We start from the raw sequence: 18,997 nt of genomic DNA on the forward strand, positions 1-18,997 counted from the left end.
TTATAATGAATCTCAGTTATTGTTGAGTTCGCAGATCTCAATCAACGGAGTTGAACTTTCAGCTTGAGTGGTTTCTTTGGTGCGAAAACGCCTGTGACGACAAAATCTGTCAGCTCATCCTGCAAACGACAAATTTCCTTAATGCATTTACTGCTTGTTCTTGACAGATGATGGCCACGGCGAAAAGTTCAATGGAAGGTGTTTTTCTAAACATCACAAATTCAATTATAATTACCAATTCACCTATAAATCATCACAAAAAAATAGTTGAAAATAGTTTAGGTATAAGACCCGTCTTCTAATATCAAATATATCAACACGAGTAATAAAGTTTTAAAATAGTTCGTTCCAGCTGTTCTTACCGGTGTGTCCTCCAGTCTGACAAACCGGATGTTCCTGATCAGATGGATGAGAGCGACCTTCACCTCTATCAGGGCCAGCCTCATTCCGATACACTGTCGTGGTCCATGGCCAAATGGCTGGTAGTGCATAGGGTTGATCTCAGACGTTTTCTCCCATCTGAAAAATATGTGTTCTGGTGTAATTAGCAACAATTTAATACATATTGGAAGAGTGAAGGTAGGGTTGATTTCAACCTCTATATTCTTTCTCGGCAGCGGAGCAGAGTATTTGTCAAGCTTGGTTTCACTTATACTACCGGTTCCAAATGCCACTTAAAGATGCAGACTGAAAGAGTAAGCATCTTTGAGAATAAACACATATTTAGCCTGTCTATATGTGGCGAAGCAGTATTGATAGTAAGTTGTTTTACTGGGAAAACATAATTGGTCCAAAATTATATCGTCATTAAGCATTTACAGAGAAATGGACCGAACACTCATGTAATAAAGGACAAGCTTTTGTACAAGAACAAATAAGGGATCTACATTTGTGTGAATGTAGTGCTTGTTTGTTGTTTAATGCCTCACTCTGCAATAATCCAGCTTTAGACTAAAAAAAAGTAGTCTTGGTTCTACGGCACCGCCCGCATCATCATAAAGTTCGCCGCACATTTCGTTTATGTTTATATTTCCATTTTTAAAACAAAAAGAAAATAATCCTTAAATATTCCAAGTCCAACGGTAGTCAAATACTGCATTCCAGTATTTTACTCATCAAGGAATACATTTATGTAGGGAGGCCCTTTCCCAGGTTGATTGTACACAATTTGTTTTTGATTACACAACTGTGTATTGGTTACATACTAGTTTGAACAACAAAAAAAAGAACAAAAAAGACACCGCCTGCCCGCACCATATTTTCAAAAACATTGCCTGAGAACAATTTTTTTATGTTTTTAACCTTATATCAGTCTGTTAATAATCGAGTATGGACCAGATAATCCAGTGATTGACATCATGAGCATGGATCCAGGCAATTGGGATACGATGACATGCAATGTACCGAGTCTGACCTCCTAATCCATGCAGACAGTATGGGTAACTGGGGACTTATCCTTACCCAGAATCCCGCGGGTGTATAAACGGAGTGATTGCTGCTACAACAATGGCCTACCTCTCAGGTTTGAATTTCTTTGGTTCTGGGTAAACCTCTGGGTTTCTGTGCATGACGACGATGGGGATGTTGATTAATGCCCCTTCAGGAAATGTCCATCCCTTGATTGTGGTTGTCTTGGACACATAACGGTTAATTCTGAGGTTAAGAAATCAAAATTCTTTGTAACAAGTCTTGGTTTTTTCTGTTTGTTTTTGTTTAATGCCGCACTCAGCAATATTCAAGCTATATGATGGCAGTCTGTTAATAATCAAGTCTGGACCAGACAATCCAGCGACTGACATCATCAAAGTGTCCAGGTTTGTCAGCACCATACCTATGCTCGTGGGTTTCACATTAAGCTGACACGATGTGATACAACTAGAATACTGTTCAACGCAGCGTTAAACCAACTCACTCACTATTCCATCATATTTCTATTGCTGCTGATAATGTAACGGGGCACAACATGTCCCCTAAAATAATAGAGTGTTATCTGATGTTATTAACCTGGGCCCGGTTCCACAAAGCGATCTTAACGTTACGACTGTTGTAAGCTTATGTTAAAGAATGTCATGCTGTCATTATCATCAAGCATTTTTGCATACAATTACAGCTGGACCCTGTTCAACAAAGCGATCAAAGTGCAACGGCTGTCGTAAGCCTATGTTAAAGAATAGGAGTTATGATCACCTTAGCTATACAATCGCCACGTGCAGCGGGATCCAGATATACATATATATTAGAAAGGTGACTATATTGAGAAGAGGACTTGTTTTCTGGTGTTACACTCGATAGAGATCAAGGTGTGGAAAACCTAAAAGGTGACAAAAGTTGACTCACAATACCTCCTATACACGTCTTGTTTCTTGAGCGTGATGTTTTGTATTCGGGTATCATAGTTATGTCTTGGACCTAAGGTTTGCAGTGTTTCTGAGACTGTTCTCAGCCTAGGACTTGAGATAATAAGAAAAAAACCTGTTCCATATACTTACGCTGGAACCACTGGGTAGAGTCTCAGGGTTTCGTTGATCACGTGATCCATGTACACCAATCCGTGGATATTGTCGTAATCAGGCTCGTTCTGAAAAACAAAGAAACTGAACATGAACTACATGTATACTACTAAAAAAATGTTAAGTTCCGCCCGATTTCGGCATATTACTATAGCTAATCTGTCGTGCTATGCCATGACAGATTGACTATAGAAACATGAAAGAATCAAATGGTCCTTAACTTTTTTTCAACATTGTACACCTATACCAATTTTCATCATTTTTACATTACATCACCAGATTTGTCACTTATGATGCATGGATAAATATCAGTAATACCATTGTCGCTTTTCTTTAATAATTAACAGTGGAGTCTTGGCCATGACTTGTCTTCCTGGTTTATTCTTAGCATGATGCTAAGTGTTTTCACAAAGTGTTTTCAACATTGCTTGTTTTCCTCAATCAATACCCGGCCCGATAAATTATGGATAAGGCAAGAACATATTCTTGAAACTCTTTGGCATCTTCCCGAGGCAAGAGAGTTAACTAACTTTAAAAGTCCAGTTTCCACCCTTGCCGAACTATACTGGAATTCCGGGGCTCGATCGTAGCACCACCAGTGGCTATAACGAGTTATGTCCCTTCTAAACCTCTCCTATGGACCAATCAAATTCCACCTCTCGTTTCACTTGCACATGAAAGAATCAAATGGGGGCGCCCAGCCAGGATGATCTGATCGATGATCAAGCTCTATATTGTGATAAAACGGTCTTACATAGCGAAATGCATCACATCACGTGATCATCGTGATTAAAGTCATGAAAAGATTTGGAAAATATCTGTTGACAACGAATTGTCGGTGCACATGCTTTGCAAATCCTGAAATCGACCAAAATCTGCATGACAGTTTACGAACCGGATTTCGATTTCGTTGCGCGATTTTGATTGGACTATGCAGACTCGTTAGTCCAGCCAAAATGTAACTCCATAATACCAGCCTAGTTCGGCACAGGTGGAAACTGGACTTTAAAAGTCAGTTAACTCTCTTGCCTCGGGAAGATGACGCTTTGGATGCAATGACTAAAATTATTACCCTTATAATGAATCCTAGGATTATGGTTTATGATAGCTCAGACAATGTTCATAAAATGTAGTTTTAAATTGCTTTTGCAGATATACCGGTAATTAAAAAGATATACTGAAAACGTACATCTCCGAGTACTGAAGATATTTCCTCTGCAAGTTTGTCCTGCACACCGGGCTGTGTTGCCAGAATGTATGCAATATATTGCAGAGTGCTCGCCGTGGTTTCGTATCCAGCCAGGAAGAATACAAACGCCTGACCAATAACTTCATCCGTCGTCAGCGCTGGAGACAAATAATGTTATTGACATATCCATGTAAACATTGAACAGTCAGTAAGTGGGTGAGTGAGTATGGTTTTACGCCGCACATTTTACCCATGTCAGGAATCGAACCCGGGTCTTCGGCGTGACAAGCGAACGCTTTAACCACTAGCCTACCCGACTGCCCGAACAGTTAGTGATTTCCCTTTATACATAAACATAGTTTACATAGTGGAGTGGGGTTTACAGGGGCTGGTGGTTCACAAGTTCGCCACATGAAAAATAAACTGTCCGGCAAACACCCATGTTTGATGGTGGCTATAAAAAAAACTAACAAGAAATGTTTTTTGATGGTGATGTATTGTATTCGGGTATCATCGTTATGTTTTGCACCTTATGTTTGCAGCATTTCTGTGACTGTTTTCAGCCTGGTAATGTTTTGATAATGTTGATAAGTTTTTGGTTGGTAAAATCCAATTTTCAAGTGTGTATTTTCTTTTACCATGCAGTTTAATTCTCAGTGACTAACCATGTGTTTGTGACTGGTGTACCATTTGTTCCTGTGATTGTTCAGATGAACACTTGCCTTGCCATTGCATGTGTTTGTGACTGGTACCACTGGTGGGGCAGGATATGCTCACTTTTTCACAAACACGTGGTATCATCACTGTTTGGCAGTGATTCATATGCTTATGGTGTCAGAAACGTACACTTGACTCTGACATCAGCAGAGATCTCTTTAGGATTATTGAAAAAGTTGTGTCGCTTGTATTTCATGAATACATTAGATCACACTATTAGGATTTCGAGCAAACCCTTCCTAAAAAGTAACATACAATGAAACCTCTTTAACCCAGATGTTATCATTTCCAGTTCAGTTTAACAACTTTACCGATTGACCAATCATGGATACATTGTTAGGTGCCTTTAGTAAGGCTGCATAAAAATAAATGTTTACCAGGCACATGTTTCTCAAAAGTGAGGAGAGAGGAAGGACTTCGAAAAATATTGTTTTTATGAAAAAAAGGTGTTGAGGGAGGAATATGCATTTTTTCACCAAGAATACCAACAAACTTGATTCATTAATATAATGTCAGAGTTCGTTTTATATGAAGGCGGAAAGTTTGAGAAATATTGTTTATTGGCAATAAAGCATGATGAACGTGCATGAGTTAAAATGACACATCAATGCCCAAGATTCATTTCCAATTGTCTTATAGGGGAGGTAGAGTAGCGTAGTGGGCAAAGCATTCGCTTGTTGCGTCAGAGTTCGATTCCCCACATGGATACAATGTCTGAAGAATATTTCTGATGTCTGCCACTGTGATATTGCTTGAATATTGCTAAAGGCGGCATAAAACCATGGTCACTCACTCACACAATGCAAAGGGCTACAAACAGTAGTCATCATGTGGTTGTGCTTGATTATTTTGTTTTGTTGTTTTACGCCACACTCAGCAATATGCTAGCTATATGACGTGGTCTATTAATAATCAAGTCTCGAACTGACAATCCAGTGCTTGATATCTTGAGCATCGATCCCCGCAATTGGGACTGATAACATGCTTCAACCAAGTCAGGGAGCCTGACCACCCGATCCTGTTAGTCGCCTCTTACGACAGGCATAGTCGCCTTTTACAGCAAGCATGGGTTGCTGAAGGCTATTCTACCCTGGTGGTTGTGCTTGAGGACCAGTAGAGATTCCCTGTTTCACTGTACTCCTTACCAACAGAAATACACAAACAACATTCACTCCATGCTGAATTATTCTTACTATTGGCTGATTTCTGTGTTGCTTCATCTGAAATCTTGGCGCCATCTTCGTGTCCACCATCATCCTCTGCATTTAACATGAGCTCCAGAAAATCAACCCTCCTCTAAAAAACAAATTCGACTGTTGGGATATTATATGTCTTACAAACAGAATCATAAGGTTCCAGTTAATGCATGGGGAGGACATTTTTACTATATTTACTATATTTACCACGAACATGTTCGTGACTTTCATTAAATTCAATGTAGCTTGCTTGATATCTATTAAAGTATCGTCAAGTGCCCTAGTTTCGAACAACACCTATTTTTGAACACCCGTATATGATATTGCAATCTCATTAAAATCAGATTCTAAGTTCTCGCTTCCGTAAAACAAAGATCTGAGGACATCCCATAATGGGTCAAGTCAGAACGACCTTTCGCGAACTTTGACCGACCACTGAAACAAATAACCAGAATTTCGATATCAGCCAATGAGAAAGCAGCTTTCTCGAACTTTGACCGACCACTGAAACGAATAACCAGAATTTCGATATCAGCCAATGAGAAAGCAGCTTTCTCGAACTTTACGGAATTTCAGAGTTTTCAATTCAAATTGTGAAAACTGAACAAACGAACATTCTGGAATGTCTAATATATTGTTGCGATTGTATTGCAGAACTTCCAACGTACTGTGCAACGCCTCCCCCGTTCAAATGTTTATCCCGTGGAAGCGAGAGATAGACGATAATTTGGACGGAATCAGCCCGTAACTGTCGTTCGGAATACCCCGTGTTAACGTTTTCGAGGATGCATGATAAGAAAACACATTCCGACTATCACTTTCATGACGCTATTGCAAAACAAAGATCTGAGGACATCCCATTACGGGTCACGTCAGAACGACCTTTCATCTGACCGATCAAAGCGTCGCTTACCAGATCATGAGAGTGACAGTCGGAATGTGTTTTCTAATCATGCAACCTCGAAAACGTTAACAAGGGGTATTCCGAACAACAGTTACGGCACGTGCGACTGATTCCGTCAAGTGGCTCTCGCTTCCGTGGGACAAACATTTGAACAGAGGAGGCATTGCACAGTGCGTGAGAAGCACTGCCATACAATCGCAACCATAAATTAGACATTCCGGAATGTTCGTTTGTTCAGTTTTCAATTTTTTTAATCGAGAACTGTGTCAACATTTTTTTCAAGCGTAGTCTGAAATGGAAGTCGCCATTTATCGAGGAGGTTTTTTCGGAATGTAGCCATCACCTACTGGTATGAAGCAGAATTTGAGTTTTGAATCACTCATCTCTCGAAATATCAGCAATGCCATCTTAACTGTTCGAAAACAGGGAACATCAGGATATATTAACAACTTCGTTCAGTGTGGGGAGGGCTAGGGGCACATGTGGACTCGATAGTTTCTAGGCTGTCGTAATGAAGCAGCATGTATGTGCTCACAACATTCACCCGGGGTTTGTTCACCGACATGGGTACAATGTGTGAAGTAGGGCTTGGACGGGTAACTCTGGTACCCGGGTTGGGTGGGTACTGAGTAGGACCCGGTTACTCACAGGACTACCCAGACCCGTGGTTAGTCACGTGATATATATTTTTTATGACAAAAAATATCTCGAACTCAGTTTAAGGTTGGACCGTCCGGGTCAGCGCACCTAGCGGGTTAGTGAAGGGAAGATAAATTGAAAAAGATTGCCTATTGTTACACTACAAGTCACTAATGTCCACATTTCTTTCTGACTATGCACCCATTCCTTCTGATTTTTCATATGGTTGAATAAAGATATAACTTAATTTAACTTCAGTGTATGAATGACTACATTGTTTCATACGTGTATCTAAATACGCTATGCTCAACATGTTCCCAATTGGACATTTTGAGACATCTCCTGAGACCTACATTGGGTACCCGGGTAGGGTCAAGTAATAGAGGGGTGGGTACCCGGGTAGTAAATTTGGACTCGTCCCAGCCCTGGTCTGAAGCCCTTTATTGATGTCCCTCGTTGTGATGTTGCTGAAATATTGGAGCAGCGGCCTAAAACCCAGCTCACTCACTCACTGCCTTCCAATACTAACAAGATGTGAAAAGGCACGCTTACCTCTCTCTCCTCCCTTGGTTCATCTCTCCTCTGTTTGATCATTTCTGTGACGGCTTGTGTAAAGAACTTCTTGGTGGACTTTGGGAAAGCACTGACTCCGAGCATCTTTGCCAGGGGAGTGAGTTCAGGGAACAGCACTGAAAGTATTTGGTTCATGTTGCAGACAAATTCAAATACAGGTGAACTATGAACTACTTTTGGTGAACATAGTTTGGCATAACTGATTTTCATTTATCCATTCATATAATTTCATCACTCTCTTGTCTTTTGCGCCCAAAGATCGCCAGATATTTATCAACATTATTCTCTGGCGCTGCTGTTTTGAATGACATTTATTTCAGGTCTCTTGGATAATTTCCTTCTTTGTAGTAATTTGCAATCTAACTTCTATGTTATTTTTTTTCTCTTCTGCATATCAAGAATGTTTTCTGACAATTACATGTCAACAATTTTTTATTGACAGAAAACTATCGTTTGTTTAAGAAGCAATACATCATGATACATGTTGGTTCGTGATGTGTCTGATCAGAAATTAGTAAAATTTAAATATTTTTTTACATTTGTATACTTATCCTGCATTACGACATTTACTGAAGGAGAAAAACCAGGGTGCGGACTGCGGAGACTCTCCCAAAGATTTACTTTCTTTGTTGTGGCCAAACAGTAGGTCACGTGAAATAACACATACATGTGTCTACAAAGCTTTCACTCGATGGATTCCAAACTGATTAAATGTTTCAGACATGGTCCTCATTTCAAAACATCATTGAGAATGAAACAAAAAATATTTTACTGCATTCAAATGTACTTCAAAGATCCCATTTTCTCATATGGCCTTACTGAACTGTCTCAATATTGGTTTTTATTATTGTTCCATTATAATTACAGCAAGAAAGATTCCATCTGTTTAAGGAACATCAAGTAAAAGTAGGAATGGGATATGGCGAATTGGCATTCATAGTAAATTTGATTGCTGACAAAAAATGTACAACCAATGGAATTTCGTATTACAATACAGCACATCAGAGTCATAAACACATTGGTTGGTTGCTTTGTTGTTTAACGCCGCACTCAGCAATATTCCAGCTAGATGACGGCGGTCTGTAAATAATCGAGTCTGGACCATACAATCCAGTGATTAATATCATGAGCATCGATCCACGCAATTGGGATCGATGACATGCACCAACCAAGCCAGCGAGCCTGACCACCCGATCCCGTTAGTCGCCTTTTACGACAAGCATAGTCAGCTTTTACGGCAAGTATGGGTTGCTGACGACCTATTCTACCCCGGAATCTTCAAGGGTCGTCATGAACACGAGAGTATCACACCAAGGCGTTGCATTATTGAGCAGTGACAGTTGATGATAATGATTGCCTCGAGGTTCATAGACATATCTAGACATTTACAATTGCAGTTTAACAGCTTTGAATATTTAACATACATTTTAACCATTTTCAGTTCCGTTTTGTACCACATGTTCGTGTAAATTGCTGACTTCTCTTAGCATGTATTTGTGACGATTCCAGTTTGGAGCAGGATATGCTAAAAACATTTTAGAACACCTGGTATGATCGCTATTTGATAGTGATTCAGGTGATATCATTGCTTTGCAGTGATCCATTCATATCATTTTCACTGCTATTTTGTTTTTAACGCCAAGTGTTTTGAAGGATCATCAAGACTGGTCTTTCTGTGGAGTTCACGTGTAATGTATAGTGTATGATAAAGTCCCCTTTTGACACAATCTCATTAAAATCAGATCTTAGTTCTCGCTACCCCTAAACAAAGATCTGAGGACACCCCATTACGGGTCACGTTAGACCGACCTTGCGCGAACTTTGACCAATGGAATGACCAACCAGAAGCAGCTTTCTCGTGCTTTGAGGCACAAATTTCAAATTGGCGACTTCGCTTCGAAACATATTTTCACAAATCCTCGATTACAAATTTGAAACCTGAACAAAAAAACATTCTGGAATGGCTAATAGATGGTGTAGATTGTAAGGATTCAGTCGTTAAACCCGTAACTATCGTTCGGAATACCCCGTGTTAAAGTTTTCGAGATTGCATGATTAGAAATCACATTCCGACTGTCACTTTCATAATCTCGTAAGCGACGCACTGATAGGGCGGATGAAAGGTCGTTCTGACGTGACCCCTAATGGGATGTCCTCAGATCTTTGTTTAGCGGTAGCGAGAACTGATTGGTTCTGATTGTAATGAGATTGCTTTTGACATGCTCTCTCAACAATCTATATTATACTGTCGCAATACACATGGATGAACATTCTAGATGTTAAGGTGTGAAATTGAAATAGTATTCATGATAGGCATGTCGTGTGTGTTGGTTATATGAATAGCAAATGTTTACGAAACCTACTTATCAAAAAAATGGCTGGGTTGGCGAGAAAAGCGTTATCAAACACTTTCTTGGTTTCTCTGACAAAGCTGTTGTCAAAGTCGTTTTGTGAATCGATGTCAATCCCGAATCCAGTGTTGCCAATGGCGTCCATGGTGAAAGCCCCGAAGTATCTGAAATAATAGTTTTACAAATAACATGAAACCTAAAACTAAAAACCGATAATGTGCAAAGTGTGATGTGAATATCAAATTTAACAAATAATCCAGTTCAAACATACTTTGTTATGTCATGGGAAATTGTAGATAGTTTGTTTGTTTGACAAACTTTGTTTACCGTATTCGACGTAATAAGCACCCAGGGCGCTCTTAAAATTAGAAATAGCGGGCTCTTATTAGAACATTTATTTTGGTGAAAAAAAAACAGATTTGAAAGATAAATTTCGAGGTTTATGCTGACAGCCTGAAATGTTTATATACGAGAGATACATTTTTCCAGAATTTAAATGCCCATAATTAAGGGTGCATATAACACACGAGTGTCTATTATACGCGAATAAATAAGTCTTGTGTACATTGATCAATTGGAAGGGGTGCTTATTGGGATTGTTCACTAGCCAATATGTTAGCAAATAACACCGTGGGTGATTATCAAAGCAGGGCGCTTATTACGTCAAATACGGTATATCAACATCAACTTTTCAATAAGAGCAGATTATTCTTGGAGCCCTTAATATACTTTGGCAGCTGTAGTTACCACACGTTTACGTTTGATATTTTGGTGCTGACAGAAGCTTTTATGACTGACTAAGTTCTTACTGTTTCAAATCAACTACTTCACCGCTTTCAGCAGCATGAGCAAAGTTCTTTGTAAGTTTCTGGGCACAAAGATTTAATCCTCTGCACATCTGGAAAACACAATACCATATATTTAGTCAAGGTATCAATATTGCTCACAAAAAATGTTCAGTTTGTCATCGGTTACCCCCTCCCACCTACAGATAGACTGATACGTAAAAGAGACGCTGACAAGATCACCCACGCTCGCTCATCAACATTAATTGAAAATGTATTGATGGTTTGGAACAGAACCTTTTCTATTTAGTACATCACTTTGCCAATTAAACATTTAATCAATGATAGGAACAATAATATATGTGAAATGTGTATATATTGTTATAGAAGTTAAATATAAGCAGTAATTGTAACCAGAATACATCTAGTGTACAGGGGCACTGGTGGCCCAGTAGTCTAAGGCACACTCCCTGTGCAGAGTTGCGTCCCTTGGGCATGCCAGAAACCTATGATTGTGGGTTTGAATCCCGGTTCGCCCCGATCTTGTTTCTAGGTTTGTCAGCACCATACCCGTGCTTGTGGGTTTCACCGAAGTGGTAAACGTCTGAGACCTGCATCACTTCAGGTTTTCCTCCCACATTAAACTGACACGCCATGATATAACTGGAATACTGTTAAAAGCGTCGTTAAACCCTACTCACTCACGCACTCATTTAGTAAACCTTGTCCACTATAAGAGTCACCTATTTTCGTTACATCACGATCTATCTGTAAATGGCCAATAATGATTTTCACATTTAATAAAAAAATAAGATTATTATATCATAGATATACCTATCATCTATCTGAGTCAACATTTGGGGGGCATGTTCACTATTGATAGTTATGTTCATCCATCACTGAATGTTCGCGCTAGCAGCACTTTTCAGACATGACCTGTGTGTCACTACGCTGTTTACATCTATGAATAATACACCTACTGATGTCATTATTATTGTACAGGTTGATGCATTCCATGTTACCTTGTGATTGTATTTGTTCACTGTTTGGATTCATGATGTATTTTGAGTGATAACATCGATGTTTGTCAGGGACTATTTCTTGTGTACAATCTTGCATCGTGGCTATTTGTGGACAGTAAGTAGTGATTTGACCTAGATAAAAAATGACCATGGTTGTTGAAGATTTTTGATCACTCACTAAACTCTAAAGTGTTTCAAAGTACATTTCACTTTGGATATTAATGGTAATTACACTTGATAGCACTGAATAACTAATTTGATCTGTTTGACATTTTAACATTACGGTGACCTGTCAATATTAGGCCTACTGTATAATTACGCTTGGCATTGTGGCTGTTTATAACTTGTATGTCCGTTTTCACATCAAAGTCATAGCTAGATTTATGATGAAGTATTTTCCCGCAGCCTGGAGTAGATTTTCAATATTCAGAAGTGAGGGAGTGAGTATAGTTTTACGCCGCTTTTAGCAATATTCCAGCAATATCACGGCGGGGGACACCAGAAATGGGCTTCACTCCTTGTACCCATGTCGGAAATCGAACCCGGGTCTTCGGCGTGACGAGCGAACGCTTTAACCAGTATTCAGACACATATATGGACAACATATATGTTATTATATTTCTTGAGAGATACCTTTTTGAGTTTGCCGGCACTGAAGGTTGGACTCGTGATTTTCCTAAGCCTCTTCCAGGTGGCCATCTTTGCGTTGAACAGATTGGTGGTGAGAGGGTAATCGTTGAGATCAAAGCCCTAGAAATATGTAAGATTGTTTTTCACGCATTGCTCATAATCAAGCTGTATGACGACGACCTGTAAATAATCAAATCTGGACCAGACAAACCGGTGGGGGGTGAGACAGGCATAACATACCCACATGATCAGAAACTGGTTTCTCGGACACTCGCTTCTCGAAGAAACGAATATACGTATCCTTCACCAGTGAAATCTTAAACAACTATTGTCTGTCCCGACACATTGCCCACAGCAATTCCCCTTTTCAATGATGTAAGGTGTTAAATTTAATTCTAAAAATGCTTACCAATCGGTCCGTGAATGTTTGAAAATCTTTTATCAAAACCTCCTTTAAAATGTCAGGGTCAAAGACGGTTATCATCGGGATTCCGCCGAGCCATTCGCTGAAAAATATGTACAAACATTTGAACATGAAGTCTTCGATACATGTCGACATATCGGTACTTCGTTTCAAGCGTACCAACAGTGCCGACCACTGCTCTTCCATTACCATAAAGGCTCCTTCGAGATAATGGAGGTCTATCTACTCTCCTCAGTCATGGCATGGTGTATGTTCAGATACACCTTGCATTGGTTATATATGCTCAAAATGAATCACTGAAAAGTTAACAGATTCTCTTGAGTCACATAATACACATCTTTATAAACAGCGATGACTTGCAAATGTATCAAATGGATCAACGCAAATGCCCAAAGAACTATTACTTTGTCAGCTTTTTAGTCTACCCATATTATCAAAAGAGAAGCGCGACGATTTTAACAATTATTTCAACTTTACATCGATGTGTTGATATCGGATCATGGACAATTGTGATAGTTCGACCAATAGTTAGACTTCTGAAGTGTATGTCGATAGCTGATATTAAAAAAGAAAGATTGTTCTTTCATTACCCAAAAACGTCTCCATACTCTTTCCCCTTCTTGTTTTCAAAGTCAATTCCCTGCAACATAAACGCACACTGTTTATGAATCTTGCGTCTTGTTTTGTTCGCTCTGTGATTTCATAGAGTCATAAATATTTGTTTGGGAGTTCTGCGATTGATCACAGACATCTGCAAAAAACTGTTAACTTGCCTCAAGTAAAATATGTCAACAATACAGTTTTGAGGTGCATGCATAGTGAAAACAATTAAACAATGAAAAACACTTCGGTGAAACCCACGAGCACGGGTATGGTGCTGACAAACCTAGAAACATAGTCGGGGCGAACCAGGATTCGAACCCACAGTCATAGGTTTCTGGTGTGTCGAAGGGAAGCAACTCTGCACAGCGAATCGCGGCGCCTTAGACGACTTGGCCCCCCGTGCCACCTCTCTAGAAATAAATGTGGTTATGAAACTTTTGAAGGATTGTTGATTCTTGTGACCAGAGACAGGTATAATTCATACTACACCAACACTCCCCTCACACAACTTTGGTTTGTAAATGTTTGTTTATGGTTTAACGCTGCACTCAGCAATAATCCAGCTATATGACGGTGGTTTGAAAAAATCGTTCTGGACCAGACAATACAGTGATTGACTATGAGCGTCGATCCACACAATTGGGATACAGTGACATGCATGTATAGGTTAGGATAACCCTCCAACAGGAAAGATGGTTGACATCATCTTGTCATATTTCTTCCCAGGGAATAATACTCAACAAAACAAATAGTTTAAAGAAACTATTTCACTGATCGATTATTGGTGTGATGGTGCCCCATATTGATTGACAGGAATGTAACTGTAACCAAGGATACGTTAGATCATTGGGTAGGGTCAATCTCATTAAAATCAGATCTTAGTTCTCGCTACCGCTAGCTTTGTTTAGCGGTAGCGAGAACTAAGGTATGATTTTAATGAGATTGGGGGTAGGGTAATTTGAACAACGCCATGATGTCAAGCCATTATAACGTCATTTAAAAAGTGTAATTTATCGCAGGATAAAGTATTGTCGACGCTCAAGCTACACGCTCATGTTCATGATAATCAATGTTAATTATTGTAATGTCAGCAAAATTGTGTGAGTGAGGAAACGGGGTTTAATGCCACTTTGAACAGTGTACCATTCCTCATCAGCTTATTGCGCGAGGAAAGCCCAATGCAATGCAGGTCTAAAACTTTTACGAGTTTGGTTAAACCCAAGACCACGGCGATGGTGTTGACAAATAAAAAATTATAATCAGTGGGAACCATAGGTTTGTGATACACATAAGGGACGCAACTCTGCACAGCAAATCATGACTGACCTGCCCATACTCCATGGTCATTGAGCATGAAAGTACCTCTATACGATATTTACCTTCTTCAGAAAAGTTAGAAGGGACCCAAAGATGATATTTGGTTCTGGTCCAGGGATACCGGCATCCTTCAACAGGCGCTGTCTCCGCTTACCATACCTGGCGAAATAAAACACATCAATAAAACGAACAGATTACTTACAAACTGGCTAAACTGCTTTCATTACAACTAATTTCATTGAAACAGATACGATATACACCTTTTAAAACATTGTTAGGGTTGTAATACACACAGAGGGTAAAGTTGTTGTGAATATAGAGATAGTAAATCGTTGGATTATCTGAAAGAAAATGATAGAATATGGATGTCATTAATCACAATTAATTTGAGTATAATAACATATATGTTGTCCATATATGTGTCTGAATACTGGTTAAAGCGTTCGCTCGTCACGCCGAAGACCCGGGTTCGATTCCCGACATGGGTACAAAGAGTGAAGCCCATTTCTGGTGTATAGAATTATGGATGTCATTAATCACAATTAATTTGAGTGAGAGTGAGTTGGGTTTAACGCTGCTTTGAATAGTATTCCCGTTATATCACGGCGTGCCGGCTTGGTGTTGGAGGAAAGCCCGAAGTGAGGCAGGTCTCTGACGTATACCACTTCGGTGAAACCCACCAGCATGGCTATGGCGCCGGCAAACATAGAAACATAATCGGGGGAAACAGGGATTCGAACCCACAATCTAAGGTTTCTTGCATGCCCAGAGAGCACGGGTGGCCCAGTCGTCTAAGGCCCTGCGATTCGCTGTGCAGAGTTTCCGATTATGTTTCCAGGTTTGTCAGCACCATACCCGTGCTCGTAGGTTTCGGCGAATGTGCCTTAGAAAGGGCCACCCGTGTCCCCTCCTTGTGGAGGGCATGCACAGTCACTGGTTGTGTTGAATGCAGCAAAAGTCAAAGCTCACAGCGACTGTGTGATTTGCAAGCCTACACCACTCATGGTACATATTCACTGAAAAAGAACTATTGTAAATGTGTGTTTTTATTATCGGTAATAAATTACTTCAATAAAATCCCAGGAAAAACAAGGAATACGCATGTGTTTGTGGTTAAAAATGAAACAAACAAGAAATATATTATTTCGACGGTGATGTATTTGATACGACTATCATTCCAATGTTATATTACGATATATGCCATATGTTAAGGATTAGTTGTAGTGCCTAATTACATAAATTATGATGTAAGGGAATGTTCCAAACTAACCGAACACGTTCCATTATCTTAAGCTTCCATGTGTCAAATTGATAACAAGCTTCGGACATAGTCCAGGACCAGTATGTTATGCGAACACATTTAGAGCAGAGTGTCTGGTGTGTGATATGAGAACTAGATCACATACAATGTATATTGTTGTATGTAGCATAACAATCACCCTGCTATGTATCATTCATTGCCAGTCGGGGGCACGGGTGGCCCAGTCGTCTGAGGCGCCGCGATTCGCTGTGCAGAGTTGCGTCCCTTGGGCACGCCAGAAACCTGTGATTGTGGGTTCGAATCCCGGTTCGCTTCGACTATGTTTCTAGGTTTGTCAGCACCATACCCGTGCTCGTGGGTTTCCCGAAGTGGTAAACGTCTGAGAACTGCATCACTTCGGGCTTTTCTCCCACATTAAGCTGACACGCCGTGGAATACTGTTAAAAGTGGCGTTGAACCCAACTCACTCATTGCCAGTCCTTCTTCCTCATGTTCAGCTGATGTTCATCACACACATGTATAACTGATTGTTAACATTCAATAAATGATTGTGGAATACTCTATGATTGACTGCCGACATAATAAACTCACACTGTGGCTGACAATTAAACTCACTGTTTACTCGCTCAGTTGTTTACTGTGTGGTTTGGTCATGAACTTTGGTACTCCTGATGTAAGTTGATCACCCATCTCGCGGTTATTACTTAATTTGCAGCCAAGTAACGTTTTGATAACATTTGTATTTTTTGACAAATCCAATTTTCAAGGGGTACTCTTTCTTTCACAGGCAGTTTAATCAACTATAATGCCTCGACTTCAAAGCATTGTCTTAAATTATTGAAAAAAACCAACTTTTAATTTAAAAAGGGATATTTTATAAGGTTGATTTTGTAGATAATGATATCTAGATGTATGATAAATAATTTAAGTGACCTCAAATGTTTTTTATTAATTTTTCTGATACTACTTAAGATTTTGCTAACGCCGAACTACTTTTTAAGTCGCAATTACAAGGGGTGGTGAAACGTCCCCTGCGTGTCAGGTAGGGAGAATTTGGAGATCTACACAAAGTATTTCATATATAGGATGAAATATGATGTTTCTCTCATCGAGTGACGGGGGAAAGGAGATATTTCCACGCATGACAGAGAGAAAACATGATATTTCACTCGACACATGCATATCCTCTAAATACTTACATGTAAAGCAAAGTCACGAAGCCCCCAAACAGACCAAGTGTCAATGGCACAGTTCCACTGAACAGCTCCATGGCGAAGTCTGTGTGACCGAAAGTAACTGGCTGGCAACAGGTAAGCGCTTCGTTCAGCTTGTGTAGTTCATATACACGCGGGTCATATATACGGTGTTGTCAGCTCATGCTTTCCCTGTCCCATGAGTTGTTTATTTCGCAACTGCTTGACCTATATATTTTATCAGTCAACTTATCGCGTGCGTTATATGGGGACCGTCTCAACAGCAGCCGGTTGAGATTTACAACCATGTCAAGTGCTCGACCCAATCTCATTAAGAGATATTTTTGTTGTTACAGTGTATCCAACATCAGTATGTCAACTATATATCATGGGCATCAGTATGTTAATATATCATGGGCCTGATATATGTCGTATACCCCTTGATGGTTGACTGACTTCCCCTAACCTACGCTGGTGCTCAGAGTCGACTAAAATGATCGGGTGCTCAAACTCTATGGGTTGTCTGAACAGTGTGATGCTATCTGATGTCGTGGATCATTGATCATGCTGTCAGTCACCGGTTTGTCTGGTCCAGACACGATTATTTAAGGCCTCGGTAATTAAGCTGGAAAACTGTTGAGTGTGGCACCCAAAGGTTACATGATGAAATTGCTCCAGGTACATTAATGATGTAAGACGTATGAGGAGTTGCTAAGTCTCCAATGTTTGGACCAGGAACGTGACATATATTTGCAATTTGAGATAACGTTGCAATATTATGTGAGTTTTAAGCACTCCAGCTAACTGCTGGTTCACTTAACACAAATACAAATATATATAAGTAGTAAAGCAAACACACACACACGCGGACACACACATACACGCGGACACACACACACACGCGGACACACACACACACACACACACACACACACACACACACACACGCACACACACAAAATGAAGGATTTTCGCTCACCTCGCTGAAAGTCAAGTGAACGTATGTCACGGCCCGTTTTACGGCATCCGGGGTCCGTCGTAAACATCGTCTGGTCAGAAACCACTGGACCAATGATTTGTATGCTGTTTAGCGCCGCATTCAACAATACTCCAGCTAAATGATGATGGTCTGTAAATAATCGAGTCTGAACCAGACAGTCCAGTGATTGACATCATGAGCATCGATTACGCAATTGGGATACGATGACATGCATCAACCAAGTCAGCGAGCCTGACCACCCGATCCCGTTAGTGGCCTCTTACGACAAGCATAGCCGTCTCTTATGACAAGCATGGGTTTCTGGAGACCAATTCTAACCCGGATCTTCACGGGTCACTGGACAAATGAAGCTGAAACTTCACATACTTGTATCCGCCAGTGATGACACCCAATTATGTTCTAGAGGTTTGAATCTCATTTCAATGTGGCTGCCATGCAGGGCGACCATATGGAGAAACCTATTTATGGCCTTTTCTGAGCAATTCATTTGACAAAAGTTTATGAAATTTGGTAAGTATGCCTGGTACTGTGCCTAAATACATAGGTTCCGTTTTTAGCTATTTTATTTGACCTATATTTGAACCGTCTACTTTGACCATGTTCCCAAAATACATTTTTATCACGGTAAACATCATCTCCTCAGGGGGTGGTCGGGTAGCCCAGTGGTTAAAGCGTTCGCTTGT

At 40.1% G+C, this 18,997-nt stretch overlaps 1 protein-coding gene across 1 annotated transcript; it reads right to left on the reverse strand.

The window, feature by feature from the left end:
- Positions 1–10: 10 nt before the first annotated feature.
- On the reverse strand, positions 11–17,532 carry LOC139471611 (cytochrome P450 3A29-like). The gene is made up of 14 exons (XM_071253991.1): positions 17,321–17,532; positions 14,923–15,019; positions 13,531–13,580; positions 12,926–13,022; positions 12,520–12,636; positions 10,889–10,977; positions 10,092–10,243; positions 7,708–7,844; positions 5,610–5,712; positions 3,700–3,857; positions 2,490–2,578; positions 1,516–1,653; positions 363–519; positions 11–119 (listed from the first exon to the last, which is right to left on the reverse strand). Exons 1-14 carry the CDS (start codon positions 17,389–17,391, stop codon positions 42–44), a joined length of 1,533 nt encoding a protein of 510 aa, XP_071110092.1. The 5' UTR covers positions 17,392–17,532; the 3' UTR covers positions 11–41.
- Between the last annotated feature and the right edge of the window lie 1,465 nt (positions 17,533–18,997).

This window comes from Haliotis cracherodii, unplaced genomic scaffold (genome assembly GCF_022045235.1).
Source record: "Haliotis cracherodii isolate W230 unplaced genomic scaffold, xgHalCrac1.p SCAF_23, whole genome shotgun sequence".
Taxonomy (NCBI): domain Eukaryota; kingdom Metazoa; phylum Mollusca; class Gastropoda; order Lepetellida; family Haliotidae; genus Haliotis; species Haliotis cracherodii.